The sequence below is a fragment of the Mya arenaria genome, chromosome 3 (assembly GCF_026914265.1).
Source record: "Mya arenaria isolate MELC-2E11 chromosome 3, ASM2691426v1".
NCBI lineage: Eukaryota > Metazoa > Mollusca > Bivalvia > Myida > Myidae > Mya > Mya arenaria.
Genome location: NC_069124.1, coordinates 2247320 through 2259028, shown reverse-complemented (window position 1 = coordinate 2259028; position 11709 = coordinate 2247320). Strand labels below are relative to the sequence as shown.

The 11709-nt window shown below is 36.3% G+C and overlaps 1 protein-coding gene across 1 annotated transcript; it reads right to left on the bottom strand.

The window, feature by feature from the left end:
- Positions 1-270: 270 nt before the first annotated feature.
- Positions 271-11229, bottom strand: LOC128228606 (T-complex protein 1 subunit gamma-like). Its single transcript, XM_052940011.1, has 16 exons — positions 11155-11229; positions 11009-11070; positions 10521-10634; positions 10296-10392; positions 7789-7909; positions 7138-7218; positions 6159-6264; positions 5769-5851; positions 5448-5514; positions 5112-5146; positions 4036-4215; positions 3178-3276; positions 2732-2918; positions 2236-2376; positions 1709-1840; positions 271-945 (listed from the first exon to the last, which is right to left on the bottom strand). Exons 1-16 carry the CDS (start codon positions 11183-11185, stop codon positions 820-822), a joined length of 1662 nt encoding a protein of 553 aa, XP_052795971.1. The 5' UTR covers positions 11186-11229; the 3' UTR covers positions 271-819.
- Between the last annotated feature and the right edge of the window lie 480 nt (positions 11230-11709).

Genomic DNA, 11709 nt, shown 5'->3' with positions numbered 1-11709 from the left:
TAATGCATAGTCAAACTCGATCAAATTCAGTCCGGACGGTCTGATGCAGGGAACCACCATTGTGACTCACTCGCCGCAAGTGGGCTTGACAACGGTCAATAACCTATAGTCTTTGTGAAACAATATTCTCTGTCTGAGTCTAGACTAGTCTGGACTTGAGACTGTTTGTAACCATTGTCCCACGAGTTTACTAGCATCTACTAGATTGACAGTGAAGTGGTAACAAGCTGACCAAGATTTATATCACTTATAAAAATAAATAAACACATATTTGTTCAAACTTTAGTTGTTGTTTTTTATTACAAAAGCAAATAAAAAATGTTAGCACATTTTTCAGAGACATCTTTATGCAAATAAATAAAGTCCAAAGCACATCCACAGTACAAAATCAACAGCAAGTTCCAATGAACTCCTGAACACTGCAGTGGGAAATAATGAGTGTAGAATGAGGTGATAAAACATCTTCACTTTCAGCTTAAGTAATGTTTGTGTCTGTCTTTCACCAAACTTCTGGCAATGTAAATGTTGTACACTGATGTTTTATATAGTACCGTACATTCTAATTCCTGTATGAAAAGAATTGATATTTTTTTACGAGGAATTCTTTATCAAACCAGTTCCTGTATTTAATACTGATTTTCAAACTTCTTACATAATACATTGCAACTTTTTTCATTAAAAAAAACAAACAGTTTAAAGTTCTTTAAATAAATTCTTTAACCTATACATTTATGTAGTGATAACACAATTTGTTCAAACGTTTCCAAGGTAGGGAAATGTGTAAGTCTATAATTAGAAGACAGCTAACAGATTTCAGTGTTAGGCTTCTGGGCCCTCAGAGGCCTGTGGGGGTGGGGCCCCTCCTCCAGACTGGGGGTTGAGTGCATCCATCTGCTTCTTGGTACCAGACACAATGTCATCTATACGCAGCAGCAGAATGGCCGTCTGAAATTATAAAGAGGAGTATTTATAATCAAAAATCTAACTTAAAACACTTCTAGTATATGGAAACAAATGTAAATACCTGAACATCTTTATAAGCACACTAAACTATATGATTGTCTTACATTATTTTAATAGATAATTAAACATGTGTCAGGGTTTGTATTTTACCAGATCAAGGCAATTATTCCAATGCTTAAACATATTCTTTTCTCAATTTCCGTAATCAAAGTCTGCGATTGTTCGAAAAAAGAAAGTTTTGATATGGTAGAGTTGGAAAAATTTTAAGATTGTTTTTATCACATTCGTATATATTATATGTATATTTTTCAAGGGACTCGCTCATGCTTTTTGTACCAAAAATTACTATTTCATAACACAATTTTTTTTTCGTAAATAGTGCATTTTGCAAACCATGAGCGAGTCCCTTACAAGCATTCTTGATCATTTTCTAGGCAAAAGTAAAATGATAATTTTATCAATACCGACTCCGACACCCTTCCAAATATAGTGTTGTACAACACTGTGTGTATATAATTAAAATGAAAGCCGAGTACTTTAGTGCTTTCTTGCAATAACTAAATTATATATTATAAATTATAAGGGGAAGTTTTGATGAAATAACTATAGCAGCCAAAACTGGAGGGCAATTGGATGTGAATGCCTAAACACCAAACAATCAAAAAAAAAATATTTGCAAAATATCTGTTGTCACTGTATCTTGTCAGTGTTAGGATACAAAGAAAATTTGTCCAACATACAATACCTCAATTGCGGTTTTGTATGTCTGTGCCTTCACCATGTACGGCTCCCATACTCCGTATTCCTTCATGTCCACGATGTTCCCGGTCTCACCATCCACGCCCCATGTCTTACAGTCAGGCTGTGCATGCTTCGCCTACAACCAATCACATGCAATTTAATACAAAGAAAGTATCAAATGGGCTCTTAACCAATGATGACAATCAAAAGACTTATTTTATAGGTGGACTATAGAAAGAAAGTTCTAAATTTTAGGGGATTAATTTTTGTTCGAAAAAGCTACAATTATGCCTAAAAATAATAATGGAAACATGGAAAATGTATTAATTTGCTGTTAAATACATTCCCCCATGTCACTGAGAAGTCTTGGAAATAATATAATCCCAAAGAACTTCATGAAAAATGGTCAACATACTAAAATGTTTCACCAGCTACCCACAGTTGCAAATGAAAGAGGAAATACAAGTAGTTAACATGAGTATTGCATGTTCAACTCCATCTGTTAACTAGTGAGATTGAGAAGCCTGTTACCCTGAGAGCAGTGAGTGTTCTGATGGTTGAGGCACCACAGTTCTGGATGATGGTGCGTGGGATCACCTCCAGGGCCCTGGCCACAGCACGGTACGGCCACTGGTGAACTCCAGTGATGCTCTTTGCCTTCTCATTCAGCTCCTAATAAGCACAACATATCAAAACATAGATCAGTGTGTTTTGAACATATGGAAAATGTTGTTAATATTGTTCTTAAAAAGGCCCATTAGAAACAACATTAAATTTTTAAAGTTTCATGTACTGCATAGGGAATTATCTTGTTTTATAATCTAATAATTTCTTGACTGCTTTGTTATATACGAGTAGAAGATTTTTCATACAACCATAAGGCCATTTTGATCAGCATACAAAATTGATTTTCAATTGTTTTTTTAGATTCTCACTGGCTTGAGGTTTTGAGTTGAGTTTTGACCATCTTCACAGAGCTTTTCTACGAGAGCTTTTGCCAATCACACAAACCATATTTTGTATCTACCTGAGCGAGCGCCATCTCAGCTGCCCCACCCCCTGGCACAAGGAAGGGATCCTGCATCACGTTACGGGCGACATTCATCGCGTCCTGCAGGTTCCTCTCTACCTCACTCAGGATGTCCTTGCTGGCTCCTCGCAGTAAGATTGTACAGGCCTTGGGGTCCTTACAGTCAACCAGGTATGTGAAATACCTGCATTACAGGTGTATTTTATTAAAATGTAGGCATCATACTGTGAATAACAATCAGTAATCATCATATATATGCAAACCTACTTGTATCTTTGCTGTTGAAATGTTTGTGCAAATATCATTTTACTTAGCTATTTTAATATTTACATGGGCCAAATTTAAAAAATAGTCCAATAAATGACTGGATCAATCCTCTCTGTTTGACATGATGTATAGCTCATTTTAAGCAAATAATACTTCTAAGCTTACTATTCACTTACTCATCTCCAAACTTGCGAACCTCGAACAGCCCACACCCTGTGCCGATATCTTCCTCCCTCAGTTCATCTGTCCTATTGACCACTGTTGCTCCACAAGCTCTGAACATTTAAAGATAATTATAATTAATTCATCAAATCCATGTGTATTTTTTCAGAGACATAAATGAACAAAATGGCTTACTTTCATGCCTTTTTATGGAATACTTCAGGCATGCTTATTTATCCAAAATTGAAATATAGTGCCATTAAGCCCTGAATAAAAATTGGGTTTGTTTGCCCTTCACCAACTGACCAAAAAAAGTCCCTCTGACCCAATCAAATTTTATGCATAAATAGTAGGAAGATTTTTTGTTGCTCTGTTCTGTCCCTTTCTATGAGCAAATTAGACTTTCCATTTTGTTTTGTTTTTTACTTTAGGTTCCTTTCTATTCCTGATCACACAGGTGCTTGCAGTACATGCAAAATGATAAAAAGCAAGCTTCCTGTGAATTGGAGAGGCCTGTGTCGAAATGTCAGACATTTACAATTTTTTTAATGTTTTCATCAACAAGAATGATGGTAAAACACACATTGTTTGCAACAACATCAACAGCTTTAACCCAGAAGACAATTGGAGTGAATTGCTATATGATTTACTGTACGATTCAATTGAAATAAGGAACAAAGCTGACAATGTATCTGTCTCTGCAGTCAAGAATATTCCTCCCCTCCCAAAAAATAAAATATTTTCCTGCCTACTAGCCCACCTCTAAAATCTAGGGTCAGTTAAGGGCAAACTAACTATTTTTAAACGAAGGCCTTATACACAGTAACCATATGTAACCTAAATTTCGCAAAGTAAGCCTCAACATCATTCACCTGGCAATTCTGTTGTTATCGGACTTGCGAACACGTCTGATACACGAAATACCAGCCTTGATGAGATAGTGCTGTGCGAGGTCAGACACACCCTTCTCCGTAATTATCAGATCCGGCTTCACCTCGATAATCTCGTTACACATCTTCTCGATGAATTCTTCTTCCATACGCAATATCTTCCTGCAAGACCAAGGCTGATTTATAATAATTATAACTTGTGAAAAAATATTTATAAAATAAAATATAAAACACATTAATAACATCAAATAACAAAGTGATTAACCTTTTTCAGACATTTAAATTATATTTGTTACAATGATCACACACAAGGGTTCAATAAACTATCATAGTTGTTTATACACATTGTCAATAACAAAAAGTAAGGACAATTCATAATCACTGATCTAATTAACATGACACTCATCGTTTTCCCGAAATTCAATTTACATGACACCGACCTGAACCACTCTTGATATAAATACTCTGAACTAATGGAGAGATTTACTAGTCATGTCATTACAGATGGACTTGAGTTCAGTCTGCTCTTTTGTTAATCAAAGTAGGTAACTATCGAGGGCCTTCCTATCTGACCAAGCCTCATGTGAACTGACCAATACTGTACAGGGCTTTAAATTTGCAGGTATTTTTATTTCGTGATATCTTAGAATTGAATCAATTCCTTTGTTTTAAATTCAGGCAATATGTAAAAAGTGAAAGATTTGTGGGGAAAACAGCCCATAAATGCCAGTTTTAATCCCTTCAACTGAAGAAATTTACATTAGCACTGTACCAGGATTTCCAATCGCATCAACCTCAAACAATAGTAGATATTAATTGACAGGCATATAATAAAAAGCTAAATCGGATATCAACTTTCATGATAATTATTACTTCCATTGTTAAACCCAACTGTGTATTTGAAATTGATTGTCGAGGGTTATTACATAATGATACATGATCAGTAAATCTCTCCACTGGTTTAACAGTTATAATTATTTATATCAGACTGGTGCCGCGTCCAGTCAATTGTACACAGTGTGCAGTATTGATCAATACAAAAGGGCAGGGACACTTACGAGAAATCTTCTTCTTTGGAAATTTCAATGTTTGTCTGAAAAATAATCAACAGATATCAGAGTACAATTCATAAAGTATGAACTTCACAGTTTCTTAAATATATATATCTTTATATAATAAGACAATAGCACAGAAAATTTGCCTTTATAACACTTTAAGCCTTTCAAACCCAACTATTACGACCCTTCAAATTTTAAAAAAAACTGTCTTAACCCAGCAGCCCAGTACAATAGGTGGGCTGGTATGAAGATCAGACAGTTTTACAATAGACGTACATTGTTTATTTCAAGTTTAACAGAGTAGGAAAATAATCATCATCATTGGTAGATGCAAACCTGGCTTTCTCCCTTCTTGTACTCAAGATTACAATCTAGCAGCAAGATCCTCGGGTTTTCAAGACGCCTGAAATATATAATGGACCATTAATACTGCGGTAACATTTCAATTCAATCGAAGTCTTTGAAAGGCCATGCATGCTCTTTGGTAAATCATTACTTTATACTATATGGCAACTGATTAAGTTTCATGAAACTTCAAAAATTATCATTGTAAAGAAGCGTATACATGTAGTAGTAAATATTGGTAGACAGAAAAAATCCCACGACTAATTTTTGGGATTTGTTCTCCAATCCTTATGATCATTTATAGTGCCTTACCTCTTCATTTTAGGGTGTACAACATCCTTGTTAATCATGACACCTTTCAACACCTCGGAGTCTTCTATAGTATCACCTGGGATCTGGAAGACACAATTTCAACATACTTGTATATGTTATGTAGGCACTGATATAGTTTTGCAGACAAAGCCCATTACTTATTGTATATTGTAAGTCAGGTTTACAACATCGGCAACAACGGTACATTCTTCCGTTACACTTCAGCCACAGTTAATCACAAGATTACCATATCTTCAGCATTTGCATTTCAGTCAACAGTATGTTTGTATCAAACCAATTTTAACAAAGCTTTTATTAACTGAAGACACGATCAATCTCAAACCATCATTGTTATGAAGTGAAATTGTATGTTAATACAACGGTGTTTACCTTTTCAACTTTAGCGTAACGTTTGATGTCAATTTCTTTTCTGCCTCCCTCATCTAACGCAACGCAGGATGTCGCTTCAATAGCGATCTTGCAGGCTAGATCCGACCTTTGCAGAGGACAAATGCACATTTTAAAATTTTGCATATAGCTTCACATAGTGATTCATTTTCAAAACTGCTCAAATTTGTCCCCTGGACTCTCATATAGTTCATAACAATGGGTCCGGATCTAAATTCTGAGTCCCAAACCCAGCTTGGTGGACACGTATCAGGATCCTGAACCTCTTTGCTCACCCCATCAATAAAGTATACTATCTTACTATACTTTACTTAGTCTTAGAAAATCCTTAAATTTCATTATGTTTAACTCAATAATGTGGAATTATTCTGATAAAAGGTAAATCTGACAGTAGAACTTCCATGTGTCAGGATTATTTTAGTTTTAAAGACCCACATTAGTTTAAAATCCCCCTCCCCAATCCTGTCAAAGGGCTATGACCTCTTTCCCCTTAGGTAGAGTGAGGTCCCTTTATCAGTGGTCAAAATTAGCACAAGCCCGTAAGCCCTGCACTGGTAGTGTCTTCAGGGCTTGCTCAAATTCTGAATTTTATATAGCAGGGCTTGTTCAAAAATTTGATTCTAAGCAATATTATAAGAATTCGGGCTTGTTCATTCAAAAGTCTAATTTTGATGACTGCTTTATTACTATAAAATCAATGCATCGTAGGACCTACTGATCATTAACAAGTCCGAATGAATAACAATGAGAAAAGGAGTTGGAAAAAGATATCTATGACACTACAACATTTAAACTTTGCCTTAACTAAATACTCTTTAAATCTACTGTGTAAGTCCATTTTATTAAAGTTGATTTCTTTCAAGTTCAATATGCTATAGACATGCGCTTGTTTTGTTACAAAAATAAGTCAATCATTATCAAACATTATTTTTCATGAAACATTGATGGAATCAGAACATACCATTTACTCATGAACTTTGTCCCGACACAGCTCTTGATGATCTTCATCATTTCATCTCTGTTTGTGACATCAACCGGGGTTCTAAAATACACACAACACAGCTATCACAGATGGTGGTATCATCTCCATACTTCAACATGACATAAGGCAATATTAATCCAGCTTATAGTAGGATGCATCAGCTTAGCAGTAGTTTTCAACCCAAGCTGCCCAGTGGGACATACCACATGCACATCACCGCTGCAAACAGACCTGGGTGATAGCCCACATTGACTGGCTATATTCTGGACCCCTGCACTTTCATCATACTGCACCACTTTCGACATGAACTTGTTGAGCTTATCATCAAAGATTTTGTAGACCTCAGTCTTTCAGTGGAAGAAAAATATATAATTTTGAATTATAATTTGATAAATGTTCACACACGGAAGAAATGTTCTACCATGAAACTCAATAAATGAATGTCATTAATGTTGATTATGCAGAAAACATGAATAGATAAGTCACACTCCAGAGCACACAAGTTCCTTGCCTTTCTAAATGAGATTGGTATGATTAACATGTACCTTCGAACATATATTTTCTACAATAATTCTTCGCCTTGATTCCTAAAATATTGCAAGCTGCCAAAAGATAACATCTAATATATACCTGATGGATGCTTTGAGAGTGTCTAGCAGATCTTCCAGGGCTAGTCGGAAGGCACTGATGATCACGGTGGGGTGCATCTGTTGCTCCAGAAACGGCTCAGCCACTGACAACATCTCGCCACCTGTCAGCGCAACAATACTAATTCAAGCAATAGGCTAAAATGAGGCTGAAACAAGACCCCATTCACAATAAAAAAGACTACTGTTCAGAAAAGCAATAGAATGCTCAAAAATCTGAAAAGTATTAAACTTTACATAATTTCCTTCTATCATTTATCAATGAGCTGTTGCAATAGCTTCAATACAGGTGCATTTTAGCATAAAAGTTAATAAGCCCCCATTACTAGCATTTTTTCAAGAATAGTTGTTCTAACAATTAGGCTGTTTGCACTAAAACACAAGTGAATATTAAAAAAATTATATATATTGTACAATTATCTTCAGCACTCATGAAAATATGATCCAACACTGAAATCAACAAATATCCTTCCTATATTCTTCTTGTAAATATCAAACCTGTTCAAAGAATTATTTCAAATCAATCAAGTGAGAAAAAAACACTGTGCAACAACAAAATTAGTATCAAAGATTGAATTTAAATGAACATTTTTTGAAAACAGAGTAATACATGTTTTTTTCTTGAAACAAATGCTATTTAAAGCTTTTAGTCATTCAATGAAGATGATGATTTAAACCATGTAAGCATATAGTCAAGTTTGAACTGTGCTTATTTAAAGCATAGTGCTGCTAGTATATGACCTCCACATGCCAGACACAACCCCTAAGATTGAAGCATAATGCTGCTAGTATATGACATCCACATGCTGGACACAGCCCTTAGTATATGACCTCCACATGCCAGACACAGCCCCTAAGATTGAAGCATAGTGCTGCTAGTATATGACCTCCATCTGCTGGACACAGCCCTCAGTATATGACCTCCACATGCTGGACACAGCCCTCAGTATATGACCTCCACATGCTGGACACAGTCCTTAGTATATGACCTCCACATGCTGGACACAGCCTTTAGTATATGACCTGCCTCCACATTTTGGACACAGCCTCTAAGATTGAAGCATAGTGCTGCAGTATATGACCTCCACATGCTGGACTCAGCCCTCAGTATATGACCTCCACATGCTGGACACAGCCCTTAGTATATGACCTCCACATGCTGGACACAACCTTTACAGGGTTTCCGCCAGCCCTTTATGGCTTGTCGGGCCCGACGTGCCTTCCGCTGGCAAGGCCAATTACCGACACGCGTTAATTATGCCGACATGCTTTAATCCGCGTAGCGACAATCCTTATCAAAACAATCATCAGTTTTGACACTACACGATTTTGTTGCGATTGCAACGGTTGACTGACAGCCAGAAGGCGTGTCGGGACTATTACGACATTTGTATCAGCCATTCAGGATCGACGACAGCATGAAGGCGTGTCGGTGAGGTTCAACAGTGCCAATTAACCAAACTCCTCCTATTCTTTATAAGAATGGGAATGTGTGAAAAACACCACTGTCGTAATTGCGACCTTCATCCCTATAATCATCTATGAATGCAAAGTAAACAATAAGTGTTAATTGATTTCGGTAACATAAATCATGTGTCGTTTTATTTTGTTTCTTAATCCCGAGTCCGTTTGTTAACCAATTACTAAATTATAATTGAGAACCGTGTTAAGATATCTGTGTTATTAATAAGGGTTATGCTATGTCGTCGTAATTAATTGAGTCGCGTTCCCGTCTTTAGTTTAAAAGTTATATTTTGTGTTGCTTATTATTAACCTTTGATTATTTTTTGCTCCGGGCTCTTTTGTGTTCCAGCATGCAGCGTGCTTTACACGTTTTGCTGTGACGTCAACGGTGTCAACATAAATAATACCCGCACTAAACGAAACACGAGTCGATATTTTATTGTCGGAAAACTTGAGAAAGACCAATTATCAAGGAAGAGAAACCATTAAACCTTTTTACAAATAATTTTAATGCTAATCGGACTTTAGGTGGTAATTCTAAATCATGGGAACATAACTGTAAACTTGTTTAAAATGCAGGAAATTGCACCATTTTGGATACGAAAATATAAAAAAAATCGATGTCCGGAGGGGACACCCCTCCCAAACCCTCCCCTTCCGACATGCCTTATGAAATTCCTGGCGGAAACCCTGCTTTAGTATATGACCTCCTCATTTTGGACACAGCCCTAAGATTGAAGCATAGTGCTGCTAGTATATGACCTCCACATGCTGGACACAGCCCTTAGTATATGACCTCCACATGCTGGACACAGCCCTTAGTATATGACCTCCACATGCTGGACACAGCCCTTAGTATATGACCTCCACATGCCGGACACAGCCCCTAAGATTGAAGCATAGTGCTGCTAGTATATGACCTCCATATGCTGGACACAGCCCTTATGATTGAAGCATAGTGCTGCTACTACATGTATATGACCTCTATATGCCTGACACAGTCCTTATGATTGAAGCATAGTGTACCAAGAATGATGACGGATGTAGTGCCATCCCCAACTTCCTCATCTTGTGTTCTGGCCACCTCAATCATCGACTTGGCAGCTGGATGCTGGACATTGATCTGAAGGGAAAATATTTTGCCATTATATCAAAAATACAATACTTTAAATGAGAACTTGGTCGTAAAATCAGAAGAAAAGACAGCCCTGGCATGTAAATCGCAAATCTTATTCTGATAAGTTTACTTACCTCTCTGAGAATGGCATTTCCATCATTGGTCATAACAATGCCACCCATTGGGTCCATAAGCATCTTCAGCATTGAGCGTGGACCAAGACATGTTCGGATAACATCTGCGATTGCCTACAAAAGTAAATGACATCTTATAATTAGTACCTCTTAAATAAAACAATTTTTATATATAAAGTATAAAAAATATAATTTAACATTGCTTTAAGCATGATAATTTACTTAAATTATCAAGAAATAAATATTAATCTTCAATACTGTTAGTCCAATAATGAACTAATTTGATGCCTGGTAAAAGAGCGTTTTGACATAGAAGGCAAATAAGTTTTAGAGAGCAATGAAAGTAAAACAGCATTTTAGTTATTGTATGTGTGATATTTCAGCAGTCTTAAGACATTAATCTACAAATAAAAAAAATAACAAAAAAAATATCTACAGAAAATTCTGGAATCTCCAAGATGGCGACAACCATACAAAACATGCCCTACCTTGCCCGCATTTATGTTTCCATGCTGGACCTTTCTACCCGACTCCCGCTTGGTGTTTTGGTCTGAAATAAACATTTCAACATTTTTTTGTGTTTAATAGTCATTGTCAAAGCATTTACTTTTTCTAAATAATGCAAATAACTTACTTAAAACGATAATAGGTTGGCCGTACGACATGCTGCTTGTTTACTACGGTGCACTGAGAAGTTATTAGGCATTAGAATTGCTCATACGACTAGGTTACAAAACACTAACTCACATTATTGCCTGTTGTCGGGCCGCGAGAAGTTAAAAACACACATAAACTGTTATAATGCAAGATAGAAGATACAATAACCATTCTTTAGAGTCAGGTATATGTTAACAATAAAAATAGCCCAATGAGCTATTTTCCAACATAATTAGCAAACATACATAACAACACGGGGCCTACTAGTATAATACATGATATTATAGTATGCCTGGGACCAATAAAATGTAATCCTACTCCCAGAGTATGCTTATGATTAAAACATACATGAATTTATGTTTTTATGAAGACAAATCATTGGTATATATAACCAATTATTTGTTTAGTGAAGACAATGAAATGGACTTAAGATTTCACTTTCCTAGTCTCTAAACAGGGCTTATCGCGGCGCGGTTAGTAAACGGTTAGGTGCCCGTATATATGTTTATATGCGACCCCAATCATTCTGCAG